Genomic DNA, 26,155 nt, shown 5'->3' on the forward strand with positions numbered 1-26,155 from the left:
GACATAAAGGATGCTTACTTACACATCCCGATATTCTCTCCTCATCAAGCCTTTCTGAGGTTCGCGGTGCAGGATTGTCATTACCAATTTCAGGCGTTGCCGTTTGGGCTTTCCACGGCCCTGAGGGTTTTCACCAAGGTAATGGCAGAGATGATGGTCCTCCTGCGCAAGCAAGGGGTCACAATTATCCAGTACTTGGACGATCTCCTGATAAAGGCGAGGTCCAAGGAGCAGTTGTTAAGAAATGTGGATCTCTCCCTGTCTGTTCTGCGACATCACGGTTGGATACTAAATTTGCCAAAGTCTCAGTTGATCCCGGCCACTCGGCTGCCCTTCCTGGGCATGGTCCTGGACACGGAAATACAGAGAGTGTTTCTTCCGGAGGTCAAAGCTCTGGAAATCCAGACTATGGTCAGGGAGCTTCTGAGGCCGACAAGTGTGTCGATTCATCAATGCACTCGGGTACTAGGGAAGATGGTTGTGGCTTACGAAGCCATTCCGTTTGGCAGGTTTCATGCCCGGGTGTTTCAGTGGGATCCGCTAAAAAAATGGTCCGGGTCTCACCTGAACATGCACCGGAAAATATCTCTATCTTCCAAAGTCAGGATTTCTCTCCTGTGGTGGCTGCAAGGCTCTCACCTTCTAGAGGGATGCCGATTCGGAATCCAGGACTGGGTCCTGCTGACAACAGATGCAAGTCTCCGAGGCTGGGGCGCAGTCACGCAAGGAAGAAATTTTCAGGGAAAGTGGTCAAGCCAGGAATCTTGTCTCCACATAAATGTTCTCGAGTTGAGAGCCACTTACAACGGCCTGCTGCAAGCAAAGAACCTTCATCAAGGTCTCCCTGTCCTAATCCAGTCGGACAACATAACGGTAGTGGCGTATGTAAACCGCCAAGGCGGAACAAGGAGCAGGGTGGCTATGGAGGAGGCCACAAGAATCCTACGCTGGGCGGAACAGCACGTGAGCGCTCTGTCAGCAGTCTTCCTCCCGGGGGTAGACAACTGGGAAACAGACTTCCTCAGCAGACACGATCTCCATCCGGGAGAGTGGGCTCTTCATCAAGAGGTATTTGCAGAACTGACAAAGCGTTGGGGAATTCATCTGATAGACATGATGGCGTCTCGCCTCAACAAGAAGCTTCCGAGGTATTGTTCCAGGTCGAGGGACCCCAAAGCCAGCGCAGTGGACGCCCTGGTGACTCTGTGGGTGTTTCCGTCGGTGTATGTGTTCCCTCCGCTCCCTCTCATTCCGAAGGTGCTGAGGATCGTTCGACGAACAGGGGTTCAGGCGATACTCGTCGTTCAAGATTGGCCACGGAGGGCCTGGTATCCGGATCTTCAAGACTTACTAGTGGAAGATCCTTGGCCGCTTCCTCTACGAGAGGACCTGTTGTTGCAGGTGCCCTGCGTGTTTCCGGACTTACCGCGGCTGCTTTTGACGGCGTGGAAGTTGAGCGCCAAATCTTAGCTCGAAAGGGTATTCCAGGGGAGGTCATCCCCACTCTCCTTAAAGCTAGGAAGGAGGTTACGGCAAAACATTATCACCGTATTTTGAGGAAATATGTTTCATGGTGTGAGACCAAAGCAGCTCCGGCGGAGGAGTTTCACTTGGGTGGGTTCCTCCATTTTTTGCAGGCAGGCGTAGATGCAGGCCTGAAATTGGGTTCCATAAAAGTGCAGATTTCGGCTTTATCTATTCTCTTTCAGAAAGAATTGGCCGTCCTTCCCGAGGTTCAGACTTTTGTGAAGGGAGTGTTGCATATCCACCCTCCATTTGTGCCGCCGGTGGCGCTGTGGGACCTTGAAGTGGTCTTGCAGTTCCTTATGTCTCACTGGTTTGAACCTTTGCGTAAGGTTGAGTTAAAGTTTCTCACTTTGAAAGTGGTCATGCTTTTGGCTCTGGCGTCGGCCAGGCGAGTGTCAGAGTTGGCGGCCTTGTCTCACAAGAGCCCTTATTTGATTTTCCATTTGGATAGAGCGGAATTGAGGACTCGTCAACAATTTCTGCCAAAGGTGGTTTCTTCGTTCCACATTAACCAACCTATTGTGGTGCCTGTGGCTACGGACGCTGTGGCGGTTCCAAAGTCTCTTGATGTTGTAAGAGCTTTGAAAATTTATGTCGCTAGAACGGCTCGTACCAGGAAAACAGAAGCTTTGTTTGTCCTGTATGCTTCCAACAAGATTGGAAATCCTGCTTCTAAACAAACTATTGCTCGCTGGATTTGTAATACGATTCAGTAGGCTCATTCTTCGGCTGGGCTACCGTTGCCGAAGTCGGTAAAGGCCCATTCTACTAGGAAGGTGGGCTCTTCTTGGGTGGCTGCCCGAGGGGTCTCGGCACTTCAGCTTTGCCGAGCAGCTACGTGGTCGGGTTCAAACACATTTACTAAGTTTTACAAGTTTGATACCCTGGCTGATGAGGACCTCATGTTTGCTCAATTGGTGCTGCAGAGTCGTCCGCACTCTCCCGCCCGGTCTAGAGCTTTGGTATAGACCCCATGGTCCTTTTGGAGTCCCCAGCATCCTCTAGAACGTAAGAGAAAATAGGATTTTAATATCTACCGGTAAATCCTTTTCTCCTAGTCCGTAGAGGATGCTGGGCGCCCATCCCAGTGCGGACTGTTACTTGCAGTGGTATTATTACTGGTTGTTTTTGTTTACACATGGGTTGTGTATTAATTTATTCAGCTTGTTGCTTCATACAGTTATCTGGTTTCATATTACTCCAGTTGTACGGTATGTTGTGGTGTGGGCTGGTATGTTTCTCGCCCTTTGTTTAAACGAAAATTCTTTCCTCGAAATGTCCGTCTCTCCTGGGCACAGTTACTATAACTGAGGTCTGGAGGAGGGGCATAGAGGGAGGAGCCAGGTCACACCCAGTTAAAGTCTTTATAGTGTGCCCAAGCTCCTGCGGATCCTGTCTATACCCCACGGTCCTTTTGGAGTCCCCAGCTTCCTCTACGGACTAGGAGAAAAGGATTTACCGGTAGGTATTAAAATCCTATTTTGTAAGTGAAATTGCGTAGTGTGTAGGGCCTATAACACGTGGCTTCTTTGGACAGAACTTATGGCTAATTGAATCGGCCCCCTAAAGATGTTTTAATAGCCAGTAATATGTTTTTCCTGATCTTAGATTAATATGTCTATAGTCCATGGCTGTCTGTAGCAGAATAGATCATCTCTCCCAGTACCGAAGTTACTGAATTAATTTGATTGTCGCACCTTCCGAAGTTCTTTAGTATTAAAGATTTGATAGTACTCCTGTTTTATGCTGTATGTAACTATTTGATAATCTTCTTTTTTTCTTTTTCTTTTTTACAGGTCATTGGGCTCTTAGATGTTTTTACTCCATCAAAGTCCTTTGAGGAATTCAATGATGTGTGAGTAAAATTTTTTTTTATGTAGTATGGAAGACTGTTTTGTATGGCATATATACATTGGTATAATACTATTACATTTATTACTATATCTACAAATGTGTCCTCATACACCTAGGTTACCCGTTGCAACCAATCAGATTCTAGCTATTATTTTCTAGAAGGTGCTAGAAAAAATAAGTAGAATCTGATTGGTTGCTATCAGCAATATTGCGTTTGAGCGATTTTCAATTGTTACTTTGGGCACCCATCGGAGTAATTCAATTGTTGCTCCAAACGGGCGGCATTACTTCTGACATGCCCAAAAGCACTGCACAGCTAAACCCGTCTAAAACTCTGCACATGGCGCAAAATGTCCCGGGTCACTATTTGCACATTTCGGCTTGCTGTCTCAGGAGGTGGCAGCTGAAAATACCCTCCCCACGGCTGTTTGTGCCTGAACGGCGCAACAATTGAATTGCTCTGTTGTGCGCCATCTAGTGGTAGCCGTGGGGTAAAACAGTTGAATTGCCCCCATGGTGTACTAGAGACGCTGGGCTGTGACATAAATCGCACAGAAATTTTAAACCTGTCGATTAAGCACAATGGAACATAGAATGAGGAAAAGCTGCAGCTCTTTTTACACATTCAGACTCGTTTGCACACGGATGTGCAAATGTCAGATATCAAATTGATCAGTGGAATCTAGTTTTGTCACTCTCAGTTGTGTTATTTATGTGAATAGGATGCACATCTTAAGTGAGGAAGACGAGTGGCTGAGTTGGCCGGGACCTGGCGTGCCGGAGGGGCTATTTGACGAAACTAAAACCACAGTGTAAAAGGACACATCTGTTTAGTAGAGATGATGTATTGGGGATTTCATGACATTCACATTTCCCCCCTTTTAGATACCTGGTTACGCATCTAATGGGAGCCGACCTTAACAATATAGTGAAATGCCAGAAGCTGACAGATGATCATGTGCAGTTCTTGATCTATCAAATCCTGAGAGGACTTAAGGTATGCTTGGGTTTATCTATCTATCTATCTATCTATCTATCTATCTATCTATCTATCTATCTATCTATCTATCTATCTCTATCTATCTATCTATCTATCTATCGTGCATCCGGAAGAACTCCCGAATTGTTGGAAAACACGTGAATTGTCGTAATCTATGTGTTCTGTCGGAAGCGCCGCCAAACCCGACAGGTTTTAGCCCAGTTTTCGACAGTGTCAATCTGAATTTAATAAAAGTTGGATTGGCATTGTCAGGAACGGCAGGTTTGGCCGTGGCATTGGATACTGACCTGTCGGATCCTTTCCGCCATTCTGTCTCCCAATTTATTCTGTATTGTATTGTTGTGGTTGTAAACTTCAAACTTATAAATAATAAACGTAATGTAAGGAAAAAAAAGCTTCAGATTAATTAGCACAGGGATGTACAAATGTCGCACCTAAAATTAATGCAGTCTAGCAAAGAAGTTTTGTTGCTTCCAGTTGTTTTGTTTGTGCAATTAGGACACCTTTTGAAAGAAAAGGATGCTTGTCGCAGCCTGGTCTCCAGGTACCTGGCTCACCGAGAGGGGTTGTTTTGTAGGACTGAAGTGTATGCAGACACTTCTGTACCATTGAGTAGCAAATTGCATATACATTTCTCTGACGTCCTAAGTGGATGCTGGGACTCCGTAAGGACCATGGGGAATAGCGGCTCCGCAGGAGACTGGGCACAACTATAAAGAAAGCTTTAGGTCTAACTGGTGTGCACTGGCTCCTCCCACCATGACCCTCCTCCAGACTTCAGTTAGAATCTTGTGCCCGGCTGAGCTGGATGCACACTAGGGGCTCTCCTGAGCTCCTAGAAAGAAAGTATATTTAGGTTTTTTATTTTACAGTGAGATCTGCTGGCAACAGACTCACTGCAGCGAGGGACTAAGGGGAGAAGAAGCGAACCTACCTAACAGGTGGTAGTTTGGGCTTCTTAGGCTACTGGACACCATTAGCTCCAGAGGGATCGACCGCAGGACCCGACCTTGGTGTTCGTTCCCGGAGCCGCGCCGCCGTCCCCCTTACAGAGCCAGAAGCATGAAGAGGTCCGGAAAATCGGCGGCAGAAGACTTCGGTTTTCACCAAGGTAGCGCACAGCACTGCAGCTGTGCGCCATTGCTCCTCATGTAAACCTCACACTCCGGTCACTGATGGGTGCAGGGCGCTGGGGTGGGGGCGCCCTGAGGGCAATATATGACACCTTGGCTGGCAAATCTACATCATATATAGTCCTAGAGGCTATATAGATGTAAAAGTACCCCTGCCAGTATTCCAGAAAAAGCGGGAGAAGTCCGCCGGAAAAGGGGCGGGGCCATCTCCCTCAGCACACTGGCGCCATTTTTCCCTCACAGCTCCGCTGGAAGGAAGCTCCCTGGCTCTCCCCTGCAGTCTGAACACTACAGAAGGGTAAAAAAGAGAGGGGGGGCACTAAATTTAGGCGCAGGATAGATATATATATATTGATATATAAAAAGCAGCTATAAGGGAAAACACTCATTTATAGTGGGATCCCTGTGTTATATAGCGCTCTGGTGTGTGCTGGCATACTCTCTCTCTGTCTCCCCAAAGGGCTTTGTGGGGTCCTGTCCTCTGTCAGAGCATTCCCTGTGTGTTTGCGGTGTGTCGGTACGGCTGTGTCGACATGTTTGATGAGGAGGCTTATGTGGAGGCGGAGCAGATGCCTGTAAATGTGATGTCACCCCCTGCGGGGTCGACACCTGAGTGGATGGTGCTGTGGAAGGAATTACGCGACAGTGTCGACTCCTTGCATAAAAGGTTTGACGACATACCTAATGTGGGACAGCCGGCTTCTCAGCCTGTGCCTGCCCAGGCGTCTCAAAAGCCATCAGGGGCTCTAAAACGCCCGCTACCTCAGATGGACAGACACAGATGTCGACACGGATACTGACTCCAGTGTCGACGACGATGAGACTAATGTAACTTCCAGTAGGGCCACACGTTACATGATTGAGGCAATGAAAAATGTGTTGCACATTTCTGATGTTACCCCCGGTACCACAAAAAAGGGTATTATGTTTGGAGAGAGAAAACTACCAGTAGCTTTTCCTCCATCTGAGGAGTTAAAGGAAGTGTGTGAAGAAGCGTGGGCTTCCCCTGATAAAAAGCTGGTAATTTCTAAGAGGTTACTAATGGCGTACCCTTTCCCGCCAGAGGATAGGTCACGCTGGGAAACATCCCCTAGGGTGGATAAAGCGCTCACACGCTTGTCAAAGAAGGTGGCACTACCGTCTCCGGATACGGCCGCCCTGAAGGAATCTGCTGATAGAAAGCAGGAGGCTATCCTGAAATCTATATATACACACACAGGTGTTATACTGAGACCGGCTATTGCTTCAGCCTGGATGTGCAGTGCTGCTGCCGCATGGTCAGATTCCCTGTCAGAAAATATAGATACCCTAGACAGGGACACTATATTGCTAACCGTAGAGCATATAAAAGACGCACTTTTATACATGAGGGATGCACAGAGGGATATTTGCCGGCTGGCATCCAAAATTAGTGCAATGTCCATTTCTGCCAGGAGAGGGTTATGGACTCGGCAGTGGACAGGAGATGAAGATTCCAAAAGACACATGGAAGTTCTGCCTTATAAGGGTGAGGAGTTGTTCGGGGATGGTCTCTCGGACCTCGTTTCCACAGCAACAGCTGGGAAGTCTACATTTTTACCCCATGTTCCCTCACAACCAAAGAAAGCACCGTATTATCAGGTACAGTCCTTTCGGCCCAATAGGGGCAAGCGGGTTAAAGGCGCGTCCTTTCTGCCCAGAGGCAGAGGTAGGGGAAAGAAGCTGCAGCATACAGCCAGTTCCCAGGAGCAAAAGTCCTCCCCCGCTTCCTCTAAGTCCACAGCATGATGCTGGGGCTCCACAGGCGGAGCCAGGGACGGTGGGGGCCCGTCTCAAATATTTCAGCAATCAGTGGGCTCGCTCACGGGTGGATCCCTGGATTTTTCAGATAGTATCTCAGGGGTACAAGCTGGAATTCGAGACGTCTCCTCCCCGCCGTTTCCTCAAATCTGCCCAGCCAACCACTCCCTCAGGCAGGGAGGCAGTGTTACAGGCAATTCACAAGCTGTATTCACAACAGGTGATAGTAAAGGTACCCCTACTTCAACAAGGAAGGGGTTACTATTCCACAATGTTTGTGGTACCGAAACCGGACGGTTCGGTGAGACCCATTTTAAATTTGAAATCCTTGAACACATATATAAAAAAATTCAAGTTCAAGATGGAATCGCTCAGGGCGGTTATTGCAAGCCTGGACGAGGGGGATTACATGGTATCACTGGACATCAAGGATGCTTACCTGCATGTCCCCATTTACCATCCTCACCAGGAGTACCTCAGATTTGTGGTACAGGATTGTCATTACCAATTCCAGACGTTGCCGTTCGGTCTGTCCACGGCTCCGAGGGTCTTAACCAAGGTAATGGCCGAAATGATGATACTCCTTCGAAAGAAGGGAGTTTTCTCTGACGTCCTAGTGGATGCTGGGAACTCCGTAAGGACCATGGGGAATAGCGGCTCCGCAGGAGACTGGGCACAAAAGTAAAGCTTTAGGACTACCTGGTGTGCACTGGCTCCTCCCCCTATGACCCTCCTCCAAGCCTCAGTTAGATTTTTGTGCCCGGCCGAGAAGGGTGCACACTAGGGGCTCTCCTGAGCTTCTTAGTGAAAGTTTAGTTTTAGGTTTTTTATTTTCAGTGAGACCTGCTGGCAACAGGCTCACTGCATCGAGGGACTAAGGGGAGAAGAAGCGAACCTGCCTGCTTGCAGCCAGCTTGGGCTTCTTAGGCTACTGGACACCATTAGCTCCAGAGGGACCGAACACAGGCCCAGCCTCGGAGCTCGGTCCCAGAGCCGCGCCGCCGGCCCCCTTACAGAGCCAGAAGCAAGAAGAGGTCCGGAAAAATCGGCGGCAGAAGACATTAGTCTTCAACAAGGTAGCGCACAGCACTGCAGCTGTGCGCCATTGTTACTCAGGCACACTTCACACTTCGGTCACTGAGGGTGCAGGGCGCTAGGGGGGGGCGCCCTGAGCAGCAATGTAAACACCTTGGCTGGCATAAATACACCACATATAACCCCCAGGGCTATATGGATGTATTTTAACCCCTGCCAGAACTCGCCAAAAAGCGGGAGAAAAGTCAGCCGAGAAGGGGGCGGAGCCTATCTCCTCAGCACACGGGCGCCATTTTCCATCACAGGTCCGCTGGAAGGACGTCTCCCTGACTCTCCCCTGCAGTCCTGCACTACAGAAAAGGGTAAAAAAGAGAGGGGGGCACTAATTTGGCGCAAGTTTAATACTAACAGCAGCTATAAAGGGAAAAGCACATTTTATAGTGGTATTCCTGTCTATATATAGCGCTCTGGTGTGTGCTGGCATACTCTCCCTCTGTCTCCCCAAAGGGCTAGTGGGGTCCTGTCCTCTATCAGAGCATTCCCTGTGTGTGTGCGGTGTGTCGGTACGATTGTGTCGACATGTTTGAGGAGGAAAATGAGATGGAGGCGGAGCAATTGCCTATTATACAGTTGTCACCCCCTAGGGAGTCGACACCTGAGTGGCTGAGCTTATGGAAGGAATTGCGTGACAGTGTCAGTTCTTTACGAAAGACAGTTGACGACATGAGACAGCCGGCTACTCAGCTTGTGCCTGTCCAGGGGTCTCAAACGCCATCAGGGGCTTTAAAACGCCCGTTACCTCAAATGGCAGACACAGACACGGATACTGACTCCAGTGTCGATGATGAGGAGACAAACGTGACTTCCAGTAGGGCCACACGTTACATGATTGCAGCAATGAAAAATGTATTGCATATCTCTGATAATACAAGTACCACTAAAAAGGGTATTATGTTTGGTGAGAAAAAACTGCCTGTAGTTTTTCCTGTATCCGAGGAATTAAATGAAGTGTGTGATGAGGCGTGGGCACGTTGGGAAACACCCCCTCGGGTGGATAAAGCGCTCACACGCTTGTCTAAACAGGTAGCACTACCCTCTCCTGATACGGCCGCCCTAAAGGAACCTGCCGATAGAAAGCAGGAGAATATCCTAAAATATATATACACTCACACGGGTGTTATACTGCGACCAGCAATCGCCTCAGCCTGGATGTGCAGTGCGGGCGTGGCGTGGTCGGATTCCCTTTACTGAAAATATTGATACCCTAGATAGGGACAGTATATTACTGACTATAGAGCATTTGAAAGATGCATTTTTATATATGCGTGATGCACAGAGGGATATTTGCCGACTGGCATCAAGAGTTAGCGCGCTGTCCATTTCTGCAAGAAGAGGTTTATGGACGCGGCAGTGGTCAGGTGATGCGGATTCTAAAAGGCACATGGAAGTATTGCCTTATAAGGGGGAGGAGTTATTTGGGGTAGGTCTATCAGACCTGGTAGCCACGGCAACTGCTGGAAAATCCACATTTTTACCCCAGGTAGCTTCTCAACCTAAGAAGACGCCGTATTATCAGGCGCAGTCCTTTCGGCCCCATAAGGGCAAGCGGGCAAAAGGCGCCTCATTTCTGCCCCGTGGCAGAGGGAGAGGAAAAAGGCTGCAGCAAACAGCCAGTTCCCAGGAACAAAAGCCCTCTCCCGCCTCCGCAAAGTCCTCAGCATGACGCTGGGGCTTTACAAGCGGACTCAGGCACGGTGGGGGCCCGTCTCAAGAAATTCGAGACGTCTCCCCCTCGCCGTTTCACAAAGTCTGCTTTACTGACGTCTCCCTCAGACAGGGAGGCAGTATTGCAAGCCATTCACAGGCTGTATTCCCAGCAGGTGATAATCAAGGTACCCCTCCTGCAACAGGGAAAGGGGTACTATTCCACACTATTTGTGGTACCGAAGCCGGACGGCTCGGTGAGACCAATTTTAAATCTAAAATCCTTGAACACTTACATACAAAGGTTCAAATTCAAGATGGAGTCACTCAGAGCAGTGATTGCAAACCTGGAACAAGGGTACCTCAGGTTTGTGGTACAGAACTGTCACTATCAGTTTCAGACGCTGCCGTTTGGATTGTCCACGGCACCCCGGGTCTTTACCAAGGTAATGGCCGAAATGATGATACTCCTTCGAAGGAAGGGAGTTTTAGTTATCCCGTACTTGGACGATCTCCTGATAAGGGCAAGATCCAGGGAACAATTGGTAGTCGGGGTAGCACTATCTCAAGTAGTGTTGCGGCAGCACGGTTGGATTCTCAATATTCCAAAATCGCAGCTGTTCCCGACGACACGTCTTCTATTCCCAGGGATGATCCTGGACACAGTCCAGAAAAAGGTGTTTTCTCCCGGAGGAGAAAGTCAGGGAGTTATCCGAACTAGTCAGAAACCTCCTAAAACCAGGCCAAGTGTCAGTGCATCAGTGCACAAGGGTCCTGGGAAAAATGGTGGCTTCCTACGAAGCAATTCCATTCGGCAGATTCCACGCAAGAACTTTCCAGTGGGACCTGCTGGACAAATGGTCCGGATCGCATCTTCAGATGCATCAGCGGATAACCCTGTCACCAAAGACAAGGGTGTCTCTCCTGTGGTGGTTGCAGAGTGCTCATCTTCTAGAGGGCCGCAGATTCGGCATTCAGGACTGGGTCCTGGTGACCACGGATGCCAGCCTCCGAGGCTGGGGAGCAGTCACACAGGGAAGAAATATCCAGGGCTTGTGGTCAAGCCTGGAGACATCACTTCACATAAATATTTTGGAGCTAAGGGCCATTTACAATGCCCTAAGCCAAGCAAGACCTCTGCTTCAAGGTCAGCCGGTGCTGATCCAGTCGGACAACATCACGGCAGTCGCCCACGTAAACAGACAGGGCGGCACAAGAAGCAGGAGGGCAATGGCAGAAGTTGCAAGGATTTTTCGCTGGGCGGAAAATCATGTGATAGCATTGTCAGCAGTGTTCATTCCGGGAGTGGACAACTGGGAAGCAGACTTCCTCAGCAGGCACAACCTCCACCCGGGAGAGTGGGGACTTCACCCAGAAGTCTTCCACATGATTGTAAACTATTGGGAAAAACCAAAGGTGGACATGATGGCGTCCCGCCTAAACAAAAAATTGGACAGGTATTGCGCCAGGTCAAGGGACCCTCAGGCAATAGCTGTGGACGCTCTGGTAACACCGTGGGTGTACCAGTCAGTGTATGTGTTCCCTCCTCTTCCTCTCATACCAAAAGTACTGAGAATTATAAGACGGAGGGGAGAAAGAACTATACTCGTGGCTCCGGATTGGCCAAGAAGGACTTGGCACCCGGAACTTCAAGAGATGCTCACGGAGGACCCGTGGCCTCTACCTCTAAGAAGGGACCTGCTCCAGCAAGGACCCTGTCTATTCCAAGACTTACCGCGGCTGCGTTTGACGGCAGGGCGGTTGAACGCCGGATCCTGAAGGAAAAAGGCATTCCGGATGAAGTCATCCCTACCCTGATCAAGCCAGGAAGGATGTAACCGCAAAGCATTATCACTGCATTTGGCGAAAATATGTTGCGTGGTGCGAGGCCAGTAAGGCCCCGATGGAGGAATTTCAACTAGGTCGATTCCTGCATTTCCTGTAAACAGGAGTGTCTATGGGCCTAAAATTGGGGTCCATTAAGGTTCAAATTTCGGCCCTGTCAATTTTCTTCCAGAAAGAACTAGCTTCAGTTCCTGAAGTTCAGACGTTTGTAAAAGGGGTACTGCATATACAGCCTCCTTTTGTGCCTCCAGTGGCACCTTGGGATCTCAATGTAGTTTTGGGGTTCCTAAAGTCACATTGGTTTGAACCACTTGAATCTGTGGAGTTAAAATATCTCACATGGAAAGTGGTCATGTTGTTGGCCCTTGCCTCGGCCAGGCGCGTGTCAGAATTGGCGGGCTTTATCCTGTAAAAGCCCTTATCTGATCTTCCATTCAGACAGGGCGGAATTGAGGACTCGTCCTCATTTTCTCCCTAAGGTGGTTTCAGTGTTTCATCTGAACCAACCTATTGTGGTACCTGCGGCTACTAGTGACTTGGAGGACTCCAAGTTGTTGGACGTAGTCAGGGCCTTGAAAATAGGTTTCCAGGACGGCTGGAGTCAGGAAATCTGACTCGCTGTTTATCCTGTATGCACCCAACAAGCTGGGTGCTCCTGCTTCTAAGCAGACTATTGCTCGTTGGATTTGTAGTACAATTCAGCTTGCACATTCTGTGGCAGGCCTGCCACAGCCAAAATCTGTAAAAGCCCATTCCACAAGGAAGGTGGGCTCATCTTGGGCGGCTGCCCGAGGGGTCTCGGCGTTACAACTTTGCCGAGCAGCTACTTGGTCAGGGGCAAACACGTTTGCTAAATTCTACAAATTTGATACCCTGGCTGAGGAGGACCTGGAGTTCTCTCATTCGGTGCTGCAGAGTCATCCGCACTCTCCCGCCCGTTTGGGAGCTTTAGTATAATCCCCATGGTCCTTACGGAGTCCCAGCATCCACTTAGGACGTCAGAGAAAATAAGAATTTACTCACCGGTAATTCTATTTCTCGTAGTCCGTAGTGGATGCTGGGCGCCCATCCCAAGTGCTGATTGTCTGCAATACTTGTACATAGTTATTGCTTAACTAAAGGGTTATTGTTGAGCCATCATACTGTTAACTGGGTATTTTATCACGAGTTATACGGTGTGATTGGTGTGGCTGGTATGAGTCTTACCCGGGATTCAAAATCCTTCCTTCTTGTGTCAGCTCTTCCGGGCACAGTATCCTAACTGAAATCTGGAGGAGGGTCATGGTGGGAGGAGCCAGTGCACACCAGTTAGACCCAAAGCTTTCTTTATAGTTGTGCCCAGTCTCCTGCGGAGCCGCTATTCCCCATGGTCCTTACGGAGTCCCAGCATCCACTACGGACTACGAGAAATAGAATTACCGGTGAGTAAATTCTTTTTCTGCTGCGGGATACACTGGTCTCCACAAGGATAGACATTGGGGATGTAGAGTAGGATCTTGATCCGAGGCACCAACAGGCTGAAAAGCTTTGACTGTTCCCAAGATGCATAGCACCACCTCCTCTATAACCCCGTCTCCCTGCACAGGAGCTCAGTTTTGTAGTTGGTGCTGCAGATAGCAGGCGCTTAACAGAGGGTCTGCTCCTGGCAGCCCTAAGAAGAGCTTTTTTGTGGAAAAAAGTGAAGACTACAAGGGCTGCAGCAGAGTTTAGATGTCAGGAGGCATTCCCTGCTGCAGCTCCTTCACTCCCCAGTGGCACTGTACACTCCCGTGTCCTGGTTGCCGGGTAACTACAGCAGGAGGCTCCGGTTTTCTTCTCGTTAGACACACATGGCTGGGGCTCTCCAGGATCGCGTGGCCGCGCTTCGGGAGGTGGTAAGTGGGTCCCGTTTGCGTATTGTGCTGCTGACAAATTGTACTGTTACCTTATACTGCAAGTTATAACATGTCTGCTTATGAGGGTAACGGTTCTGGGGCTGAACACATTGGGAGTGGTGCTGAAGCCGCAGATACCTTTGAGGAAAATATAGCAGCCGAGGGCTCTGGCTCTGCGGGTTCCTTGCCCCCCAGTGGGACTGTGGCAACGGGGGCCCAGAATGACCCGCCGTGGGCTACTTTCTCCACACTACTGACTACGCTAGTTACTAAACTAACGCCACCTATGGGACCTCCTATGCCGGTCCAACCATATGTGGTCCCCGCGGTTAATCTGCCGTGGGCAGATAACTTGTCCGCTCAGTTAAAAATTGAACCAGTCACTGACTACTAAAAAAGTCTGACCCTCGCTCACCTAGGACCAAGGGGTCCTCTAAGCGAGCCATTACTTCCTCACAATCCACTGCTGTCACTGACACTTCGTCTGATGAAGATGGCGTTCACACTGACCCCACAGATTCTGACACTGATAATACTGATGGGGATAGTAGTTCACAAGTGGATGTTCCTGATCTATTGGAGGCTATTAAGTTGATTCTACAAATTACGGATAATCCCGAGCCATCCGTTCCTCCTAAGAAGCCAGATAGATTCAAGCGTCAGAAGGTGGTTAAACAAGTTTTACCTCATTCTGATCACCTGGTTGATATAAGTCAGGAATCCTGGGAAAATCCAAGTAAGAAGTTCGTGCCTCACAAGAAGCTGCTTGCTCGCTATCCCCTCGCGCCAGAGCTGTCTAAAAATTGGGGGACACCCCCTCCAGTGTAATCGCATGTGGCAAGGATGGTGGTTTCCTCAGCTCTACCTGTCACTACCGTCACGTCTCTGAAAGAGCCTATGGATAAACATGTGGAGGGTTGTCTGAAAGCGATTTACACCCTTACGGGTGCTGCGCAAAGGCCCACTATTGCAGCCACATGGGCTGCAGAAGCTATTGAAGCATGGACCCAAGAGTTGGAAGCTGAAATCTCTTCTGACCATGCTAGACAATGCTTGTCATATATTGTCACAGCTTCTCACTATATTAAAGAGGCGCCTTCTGATGACGGTGTTCTGGCAGCTAAGGCTTCTACTACGTCAGTCCTGGCTCACCGGATATTGTGGCTGAGATCCTGGTCTGTGGATCTGGATTCTAGAAAAACCCTGGAGGTACTCCTACTCCCTTTTAAGGGAAATATCCTGTTCGGTGAGGACTTAAATAAGATAGTGGCTGATTTGGCTACTGCCAAAACAGCCTGTCTGCCAAGTACTGCTCCTTCTGTGCCGAAGGCTAAAAGTACTTCCTTTCGTCCTTCAGGTAAAGCAAAAAATCAGGCGTACCACAAACAGGCCCGCACTTCCAAACCTGGTAAGCCAAAGCTCAAAAGAGCCTGGACTGCCCGTCAGCCAGCCTCCAAGACCGATAAGCCTGCCGCATGACGGGGCGGGCCTCTCCCTGGGGGACCGGCTTCTAGGGTATACCCAGGGATGGTTGAAGACCACTTCATATGCTGGGTACGGGAAGTCGTCACTCGAGGTTACGCCTTAGCCTTCAAAGACCGTCCCCCCCCCTCATCGATTTTGCCAGACAGACGTCCCTTCGGACCAGACAAAGGCAAAGACTCTTCATTCGGTGGTACAGACCCGCCTCTTGCTCAGAGGGTACTATTTTCCGCAGTTTCTAGTCCCGAAACCGAATGGGTCCTCCCGGCCCATTCTCAACCTCAAGGCATTGAACAAGTTTGTGAGAATCTCCAAGTTCCATATGGAAACCCTTCGATCTATTGTTCGGCCTTGGAACCTGGGGATTATATATTCTCCCTGGATATACAGGATGCTTACCTGCATATTGTTATAGCAGTGTCGCATCAGCAATACCTGAGGTTTGCGGTTGGCAACCTCCATTACCAGTTTCGGGCATTTTCTTGAGGTTTAACCACGGCTCCGCGAGTCTTCACCAAAGTTATGGCGGTGATGACTGTGGTACTCCGCCGTCAAGGGGTCAGGATCCTACCGTATCTGGATGACTTGTTGATCCTGGCAAATGCCCCAGAAATTCTTCTACATCACCTAGATCTGGCTGTCTGGTTTCTGCAAGCCCGCGGGTGGCTCATCAACTGGAAGAAATCCTCCTTGGTCCCTGCTCATAGCATGGTGCACCTGGGAGCGCTATTGGACACTCGCAACCAGCGGTTCTTGTCTCAGGAGAAAGTCCTGAAGCTTCAGAACAGGATTCGTTGCTTCCTCTCTCGTCCGCAAGTGTCAATACATTCGGCGATGCAGGTGCTGGGCCTCATGGTGTCAGCGTTCAACATGGTGGAGTATGCTCAATTTCTCTAACGTCCTTGTGGATGCTGGGGACTCCGTAAGGACCATGGGGAATAGACGGGCTCCGCAGGAGACATGGGCACTTTAAGAAAGAATTTAGATTCTGGTGTGCTCTGGCTCCTCCCTCTATGTCCCTCCTCCAGACCTCAGTTTGAATCTGTGCCCGGACGAGCTAAGTGCTGTTCAGTGAGCTCTCCTGAGCTTGCTGTAAGAAAGTATTTTGTTAGGTTTTTCTTTATTTTCAGGGACCTCTGCTGGCAACAGACTCCCTGCATCGTGGGACTGAGGGGAGAGAAGCAGCCCTACTCTCTGCAGATAGGTCCTGCTTCTTAGGCTACTGGACACCATTAGCTCCAGAGTGATCGTACACAGGATCTCACCCTCGTCGTCCGATCCCGGAGCCGCGCCGCCGTCCCCCTCGCAGAGCCGGAAGACAGAAGCCGGGTGAAAGAAGCAAGAAGACTTCGAAATCGGCGGCAGAAGACTCCAGTCTTCACTGAGTTAGCGCACAGCACTGCAGCTGTGCGCCATTGCTCCCACACTACACCCACATACTCCGGTCACTGTAAGGGTGCAGGGGGGGGGGGGGGGGGGGGGGCGGGCGCCCTGGGCAGCAATTAGAGACCTCTTTGGCAAAAGTTTGCATATATACAGTTGGGCACTGTATATATGTATGAGCCCCCGCCAAATATTGTACATTAAAGCGGGACAGAAGCCCGCCGTCGAGGGTGCGGGGCTTCTTCCTCAACACTCACCAGCGCCATGTTTTTTCTCCACAGCACCGCTGAGAGGAAGCTTCCCAGCCTCTCCCCTGCAGTTACACGGTAGAAGAGGGTAAAAAGAGAGGGGGGGGGGGGGCACATAATTAGGCGCAGAAATCAATATTAACAGCAGCTACTGGGTTAACATTAAGTTACTGTGTTTTCTCTGACGTCCTAGTGGATGCTGGGACTCCGTCAGGACCATGGGGAATAGCGGCTCCGCAGGAGACAGGGCACAAAATTTATAAGTTTGACCACTAGGTGGTGTGTACTGGCTCCTCCCCCTATGACCCTCCTCCAAGCCTCAGTTAGGTTTTTGTGCCCGTCCGAGCAGGGTGCAATCTAGGTGGCTCTCCTAAAGAGCTGCTTAGAAAAAGTTTGTTAGGTTTTTTATTTTCAGTGAGTCCTGCTGGCAACAGGCTCACTGCAACGAGGGACTTAGGGGAGAAGAAGTGAACTCACCTGCGTGCAGGATGGATTTGCTTCTTAGGCTACTGGACACTAGCTCCAGAGGGACGATCACAGGTACAGCCTGGATGGGTCACCGGAGCCGCGCCGCCGACCCCCTTGCAGATGCCGAATAGAGAAGAGGTCCAGAAACCGGCGGCAGAAGACGTCTCAGTCTTCATGAGGTAGCGCACAGCACTGCAGCTGTGCGCCATTGCTCTCCGCACACTTCACACCAGCGGTCACTGAGGGTGCAGGGCGCTGGGGGGGGCGCCCTGGGCAGCAATGTAATATACCTATTCTGGCTAAAATATATCACATATAGCCCCTGGGGCTATATGGATGTATTTAACCCCTGCCAGGTTCCCAAAAAAAAAAAACCGGGAGAAGAAGCCCCCCGAAAAGGGGGCGGGGCCTATTCTCCTCAGCACACAGCGCCATTTTCCTGCCCAGCTCCGCTGCGAGGAAGGCTCCCAAGACTCTCCCCTGCACTGCACTACAGAAACAGGATAAAAACAGAGAGGGGGGGCACTTATTGGCGATATTTATAATATTTGAGCTGCTATAAAGGGAACACACTTATTAAGGTTGTCCCTATATATATTTATAGCGCTTGGGTGTGTGCTGGCAAACTCTCCCTCTGTCTCCCCAAAGGGCTAGTGGGGTCCTGTCTTCTATCAGAGCATTCCCTGTGTGTCTGCTGTGTGTCGGTACGTGTGTGTCGACATGTATGAGGACGATGTTGGCGTGGAGGCGGAGCAATTGCCTGTAATGGTGATGTCACCCCCTAGGGCAGTGTTTCCCAACCGCGGTCCTCAAGGCACACTAACAGTCCTGGTTTTTGTGATATCCAGGCTTGAACACAGGTGACTTAATTAGTACCTCAGTTATTTTGATTTAACCATCTGTGCTGAAGCCTGGTTATCACTAAAACCTGCACTGTTGGTGTGCCTTGAGGACCGTGGTTGGGAATGCCTGCCCTAGGGAGTCGACACCAGAATGGATGGCTTTGTTTATGGAATTACGGGATAGTGTCAGCACGCTACAAAAGTCGGTTGACGACATGACAGCCGGCAAACCAGTTAGTACCTGTCCAGGCGTCTCAGACACCGTCAGGGGCTGTAAAACGCCCTTTACCTCAGTCGGTCGACACAGACCCAGACACTGACACTGAATCCAGTGTCGACGGTGAAGAAACAAACGTATTTTCCAGTAGGGCCACACGTTATATGATCACGGCAATGAAGGAGGCTTTGCATATCTCTGATACTGCAAGTACCACAAAAAGGGGTATTATGTGGGGTGTGAAAAAACTACTGATAGTTTTTCCTGAATCAGAGGAACTGAATGAAGTGTGTGATGAAGCGTGAGTTACCCCAGATAGAAAACTGCTAATTTCAAAGAAGTTATTGGCATTATACCCTTTCCCGCCAGAGGTTAGGGCGCGCTGGGAAACACCTCCTAGGGTGGATAAGGCGCTCACACGCTTATCAAAGCAAGTGGCGTTACCGTCTCCTGATACGGCCGCCCTCAAGGATCCAGCTGATAGGAGGCTGGAGAATACATTGAAAAGTATATACACACATACGGGTGTTATACTGAGACCAGCAATCGCCTCAGCCTGGATGTGCAGTGCTGGCGTGGCTTGGTCGGAGTCACTGTCTGAAAATATTGATACCCTGGATAGGGACAGTATTTTACTGACTATAGAGCAGTTAAAGGATGCATTTCTTTATATGCGAGATGCACAGAGAGATATTTGCACTCTGGCATCAAGAGTAAGTGCGATGTCCATATCTGCCAGAAGAAGTTTATGGACGTGCCAGTGGTCAGGTGATGCGGATTCCAAACGACATATGGAAGTATTGCCGTATAAGGGGGAGGAATTATTTGGGGTCGGTCTATCGGATCTGGTGGCCACGGCAACGGCCGGAAAATCCACCTTTTTACCCTAGGTCACCTCCCAGCAGAAAAAGCCGCAGGCTTTTCAGCCGCAGTCCTTTCGTTCCTATAAGAACAAACGAGCAAAAGGACATTCCTATTTGCCCCGAGGCAAAGGAAAGGGTAAGAGACTGCAACAAGCAGCTCCTTCCCAGGAGCAGAAGCCCTCCCCGGCTTCTACAAAGGCGTCAGCATGACGCTGGGACCTTACAAGCAGACTCAGGGGCGGTGGGGGGTCGCCTCAAACATTTCAGCGCACAGTGGGCTCACTCGCAGGTGGACCCCTGGATCCTGCAGGTAGTATCTCAGGGTTACAGGTTGGAATTCGAGAAGTCCCCTCCTCGCCGTTTCCTAAAGTCTGCTTTGCCAACGTCTCCCTCCGACAAGGCGACGGTATTGGAGGCCATTCATAAGCTGTATTCTCAGCAGGTGATAGTCAAGGTACCCCTCCTACAACAGGGACAGGGGTATTACTCCACGCTATTTGTGGTACCGAAGCCGGACGGCTCGGTAAGACCGATTCTAAATCTAAAATCTCTGAATCTGTACATACAAAAATTCAAGTTCAAGATGGAGTCACTCAGAGCAGTGATAGCGAATCTGGAAGAAGGGGATTTTATGGTGTCCTTGGACATCAAGGATGCTTACCTTCATGTTCCAATTTGTCCTTCACACCAAGGGTACCTCAGGTTCGTGGTCCAAAACTGTCATTATCAGTTTCAGACGCTGCCGTTTGGATTGTCCACGGCACCCCGGGTCTTTACCAAGGTAATGGCCGAAATGATAATCCTTCTTCGAAGAGAAGGCGTCTTAATTATCCCTTACTTGGACGATCTCCTGATAAGGGCAAGATCCAGACAAGAGTGTCTCTGCTATGGTGGTTGCAGAGTGCTCATCTGTTAGAGGGCCGCAGATTCGGCATACAGAACTGGGTCCTAGTGACCACGGATGCCAGCCTGAGAGGCTGGGGAGCGGTCACACAGGGAAGAAACTTCCAGGGCGTGTGGTCAAGCCTGGAGACGTCTCTTCACATAAATATACTGGAGCTAAGAGCAATCTACAATGCTCTAAGCCTGGCAAAACCTCTGCTTCAGGGTCAGCCGGTGTTGATTCAGTCGGACAACATCACGGCAGTCGCCCACGTAAACAGACAGGGCGGCACAAGAAGCAGGAGGGCAATGGCAGAAGCTGCAAGGATTCTCCGCTGGGCAGAAAATCATGTGTTAGCACTGTCAGCTGTGTTCATCCCGGGAGTGGACAACTGGGAAGCAGACTTCCTCAGCAGACACGATCTGCACCCGGGAGAGTGGGGACTTCATCCAGAAGTCTTCCACATGATTGTGGTCCATTGGGAAAGACCAATGGTGGACATGATGGCGTCCCGCCTCAACAAAAAACTGGACAGGTATTGCGCCAGGTCAAGAGACCCTCAGGCAATAGCTGTAGACGCTCTGGTAACACCATGGGTGTACCAGTCAGTGTATGTGTTTCCTCCTCTGCCTCTCATACCAAAAGTACTGAGAATTATACGGCAAAGGGGAGTAAGAACGATACTCGTGGCTCCGGATTGGCCAAGAAGAACTTGGTACCCGGAACTTCAGGAGATGCTCACGGAAGATCCGTGGCCTCTACCTCTAAGACGGGACCTGCTTCAGCAGGGACCGTGTCTATTCCAAGACTTACCGCGGCTGCGTTTGACGGCATGGCGGTTGAACGCCGAATGCTAAGGGAAAAAGGCATTCCGGAAGAGGTCATCCCTACCTTGGTAAAAGCCAGGAAGGAGGTGACTGCACAACATTATCACCGCATTTGGAGAAAATATGTTGCGTGGTGTGAGGCCAGGAAGGCCCCGACGGAGGAATTTCAACTGGGTCGATTCCTACATTTCCTGCAAACAGGATTGTCTATGGGCCTCAAATTAGGGTCCATTTAAGGTTCAAATTTCGGCCCTGTCGATTTTCTTCCAGAAAGAATTGGCTTCAGTTCCTGAAGTCCAGACTTTTGTAAAAGGAGTACTACATATACAGCCCCCGGTTGTGCCCCCAGTGGCACCGTGGGATCTTAATGTAGTTTTGGATTTTCTCAAATCCCATTGGTTTGAGCCACTCAAATCGGTGGATTTGAAATATCTTACATGGAAAGTAACCATGCTACTGGCCCTGGCTTCAGCCAGGAGAGTGTCAGAATTGGCGGCTTTATCGTATAAAAGCCCATATCTGATTTTCCATTCGGACAGGGCAGAACTGCGGACGCGTCCTCACTTTCTGCCTAAGGTGGTTTCAGCGTTTCACCTGAACCAGCCTATTGTGGTGCCTGCGGCTACTAGCGATTTGGAGGATTCCAAGTTGCTGGACGTTGTCAGAGCATTGAAAATATATATTTCAAGGACGGCTGGAGTCAGAAAATCTGACTCGCTGTTTATACTGTATGCACCCAACAAGCTGGGTGCTCCTGCTTCTAAGCAGACGATTGCTCGTTGGATTTGTAGCACAATTCAACTTGCACATTCTGTGGCAGGCCTGCCACAGCCTAAATCTGTCAAGGCCCATTCCACAAGGAAGGTGGGCTCATCTTGGGCGGCTGCCCGAGGGGTCTCGGCATTACAACTCTGCCGAGCAGCTACGTGGTCAGGGGAGAACACGTTTGTAAAATTCTACAAATTTGATACCCTGGCTAAGGAGGACCTGGAGTTCTCTCATTCGGTGCTGCAGAGTCATCCGCACTCTCCCGCCCGTTTGGGAGCTTTGGTATAATCCCCATGGTCCTGACGGAGTCCCAGCATCCACTAGGACGTCAGAGAAAATAAGATTTTACTTACCGATAAATCTATTTCTCGTAGTCCGTAGTGGATGCTGGGCGCTCATCCCAAGTGCGGATTGTCTGCAATACTTGTACATAGTTATTGTTACAAAAAAATCTGGTTGTTATTGTTGTGAGCCGTCTGTTCAGAGGCTCCTACGTTTGTCATACTGTTAACTGGGTTCAGATCACAAGTTGTACGGTGTGATTGGTGTGGCTGGTATGAGTCTTACCCGGGATTCAAAATCCTTCCTTATTGTGTACGCTCGTCCGGGCACAGTATCCTAACTGAGGCTTGGAGGAGGGTCATAGGGGGAGGAGCCAGTACACACCACCTAGTGGTCAAACTTTTAAATTTTGTGCCCTGTCTCCTGCGGAGCCGCTATTCCCCATGGTCCTGACGGAGTCCCAGCATCCACTACGGACTACGAGAAATAGATTTATCGGTAAGTAAAATCTTATTATTCCTGGGTTAATAGCGCTGGGGTGTGTGCTGGCATACTCTCTCTCTGTCTCTCCAAAGGGCCTTATGGGGGAATTGTCTTCAGATGAGCATTCCCTGAGTGTGTGGTGTGTCGGTACGTGTGTGTCGACACGTCTGAGGTAAAAGGCTCCCCTAAGGAGGAGATGGAGCAAATGTGAGGGTGTCTCCGTCGACAACGCCGAAACCTGTTTGGATATGTGTAAGTGCTAAGGTGAATTTATTGCACAAAAGATTAGAGAACAGACAGGGAATCTACCCATGTCTGTCCCTATGTCGCAGAGACCTTCAGAGTCTCTCAATGATCACTATCCAAAATAATACACTGATATCGACACGGAGTCTGACTCCAGTGTCGACTACGATAATGCAAAGTTACAGCCAAAATGGCAGAAAAGTATTCAATATTTGATTATTGTAATAAAAGATGATTTGCATATCACTGATGACTCCTCTGTCCCTGACACAAGGGTACACATGTTTAAGGGGAAGAAAGCTGAGGGTAAATTTCCCTCCTCTCATGATGAAAAAGAGCGGGAATCCCCAGACAAGAGACTGCAGTTTCCCACAAAGAATTCTCAGGGAGTATCCTTTCCCTACTAGGGCCAGGATACGATGGGAATCTTCCCCTAGGGTGTCACGTTTGCCCAAAAGGTAGCCCTGACTTAACAGCTATCCTCAGGGATCCTGCAGATAGCGTGCACATTCTGGTACACTACTCAGACCGGCGATTGTGTCGGCATGGGTTTATAGCGCTGTAGCAGCGTGGACAGGTACCTTATCAGGAGAGATTGAGACCCTAGTATGTATGTGTGTGTGTGTATATATATATATATATATATATATATATACACACACACACACACACACACACACACACACACACACACACACACACACACACTATGGAAAAGAGGCACTCAATCAATCATGGTATATGAAAAAAAGTCTTATAAATTTTATTTTCACCCAACAACGGGCATTTCAGGTGGAATCACATTGATGGTGGTGGCTCTGGATGGTGGAAGGTGACTGTTACTTGGTGTGCGAGTCTTGAACGGTCCACATGGGACCAAGGTCGACGGACGTACTGGTTTGATCTTTTTCACATCCTCTTTATAAGCAAAACATTTGTTTACTCTAAAGCACTTTATGATGCTGCATAAGCTGTATTTTATTCAAGAGTTTTTGCTGAGCCACCACCATCAATGTGATTCCACCTGAAATGCCCGTTGTTGGGTGAAAATAAAATTTATAAGACTTTTTTTCATATACCATGATTGATTGAGTGCCTCTTTTCCATAGTATATTTTTACTGGACCATCAAGGAACAGATTATAGGGAGCACCTGGATATATTATTTTTCAAAAGTGTGCAAATGTATATATAGCTTTTTTATATATATATATATATATATATATATATATATATATATAGAGATAGATATATATATATATATATATATATATATATAGAGATATATATATAGAGATATATATATATTAAAGATGCTGTCTTAAGAGATATTATATATATATATATATATATCTATCATGCCCAAAGAGACATTAGTCTACTGGATTCTAGAGTCAACGCTATGTCGATTTCTGCTTGACGTGTCCTGTAGAATATGCAATGGACAGATGATGCCGACTTGAGAGGCATATGGAAGGCTGAGGATTGTGTGGAGAAGGGATCTCGGACCTGGTCTCCACAGCTATAGCTGGTAATTCTGATCTTTTGCCTTATATTCCTGCACAGCCTAGGAAAGCACGACATTATCAAATGCAGCCTTTCGAACACAAAGAAACAAGAAGGTCCGAGGTGCGTCCTTTCTTGCCATAGGCAGGGGCAGAGGAAAGAAGCTGCACAACACAGCTAGTTCCCAGGAACAGAAGTCCTCCCCGGCCTCTACAAAATCCACCGCATGTCGCTGGGGCTCCACAGGCGGAGCTAGGCCCGGTGGGGGCACGTCTTCGTAAGTTCAGCCACAAGTGGGTTCACTCCCTGTTGGATCCCTGGGCAATAGATATTGTGTCTCAGGGATACAAGCTGGACTTTGAGGAGATGCCCCCTCACCGACGGCCCTGCCGGCTTCCCCCCACGAGAGGGAAATAGTGTTAACTGCAATTCACATATTGTATCTTCAACAGGTGGTGGTCAAGGTTCCCCTCCTTCAACACGGAGGGGGTTATTATTCGACCATGTTGTAGTCCCGAAAGCGGACGGTTCGGTCAGACCCATATTGAATTTAAAATCCCTGAACATATACCTGAAAAGGTTCAAGTTCAAGATGGAATCGCTAAGAGCGGTCATCGCAAGCCTGAAAGGGGGAGATTTTATGGTGTCTCTGGACATAAATGATGCATACCTTCATGTCCCCATTTATCCACCTCATCAGGCGTACCTCAGAATTGCGGTACAGGATTGTCATTACCAATTTCAGATGTTGCCGTTTGGTCTCTCCACGGCCCCGAGAATATTCACCAAGGTAATGGCGGAAATGATGGTGCTCCTGCGGAAGCAAGGAGTCACAATTATCCCGTACTTGGATGATCTCCTCATAGAAGCGAGATCAAGAGAGCAGTGCTGAACAGCGTATCACTTTCTCTGGAAGTGTAACGGCAACACGGCTGGATTCTATATATTCCAAAGTCGCAGTTGGTTCCTACAGCTCATCTGCCTCTCCTAGGCATGATCCTAGACACAGACCAGAAAAGAGTTTATCTCCCGATAGGGAGAGCTCAGGAGCTCATGACACTGGTCAGGAATCTATTAAAACCAAAACAGGTGTCAGTGCATCACTGCACTCGAGTCCTGGGAAGGATGGTGGCATCATACGAGGCCGTTCCCTTCGGCAGGTTCCATGCGAGGACATTCCAATGGGACTTACTGGACAAGTGGTCCGGATCACATCTTCAGATGCATCGGTTAATCACCCTGTCCCCCAGGGCCAGGGTGTCACTCCTGTGGTGGCTGCAGAGTTCTCACCTTCTAGAGGGACGCAGATTCGGAATTCAGGACTGGGTCCTGGTGACCACGGACGCTAGCCTCCGAGGGTGGGTAGCAGTCACACAGGGAAGAAATTTCCAAGGTCTGTGGTCAAGTCAAGAGACTTGCCTTCACATCAACATCCTGGAACTAAGGGCCGTATACAGCGCCCTACGTCAAGCGGAGCACTTGCTTCGCGACCAACCGGTTCTGATTGTCAGACAACATCACCGCAGTGGCTCATGTGAACCGCCAAGGCGGCACAAGGAGCAGAGTGGCGATGGCAGAAGCCACCGGAATTCTTCGCTGGGCGGAGAATCACGTAAGCGCTCTGTCAGCAGTGTTCATCCCGGGAGTGGACAACTGGGAAGCAGACTTCCCCAGCAGACACAACCTCCACCCGGGAGAGTGGGGACTTCATCAGGAAGTCTTCACACAGATCACATATCGGTGGGAACTGCCACAGGTGGCCATGATGGCATCCCGCATCAACAAAAAACTACAGAGGTATTGCGCCAGGTCAAGAGACCCTCAAGCAATAGCGGTAGACGCCCTGGTGACACCGTGGGTGTTCCAGTCGGTCTATGTATTTCCTCCTCTTCCTCTCATACCAAGGT

General features: G+C 49.4%; 1 protein-coding gene across 2 annotated transcripts in view; it reads left to right on the forward strand.

Moving 5' to 3' along the window:
• The window catches only part of LOC135041345 (mitogen-activated protein kinase 14), a 335,823-nt gene that overhangs the window by 113,098 nt on the left and 196,570 nt on the right, over window positions 1-26,155 (forward strand). For both annotated transcript variants that reach the window (XM_063954930.1, XM_063954929.1), the window contains exons 3-4: window positions 3,324-3,382; window positions 4,267-4,378. In XM_063954930.1, the coding sequence (XP_063811000.1) occupies window positions 3,324-3,382; window positions 4,267-4,378 (171 nt within the window). The remainder of the gene's footprint in view (window positions 1-3,323; window positions 3,383-4,266; window positions 4,379-26,155) is intronic.

Source organism: Pseudophryne corroboree, chromosome 2 (genome assembly GCF_028390025.1).
Source record: "Pseudophryne corroboree isolate aPseCor3 chromosome 2, aPseCor3.hap2, whole genome shotgun sequence".
Taxonomy (NCBI): Eukaryota; Metazoa; Chordata; class Amphibia; order Anura; family Myobatrachidae; genus Pseudophryne; species Pseudophryne corroboree.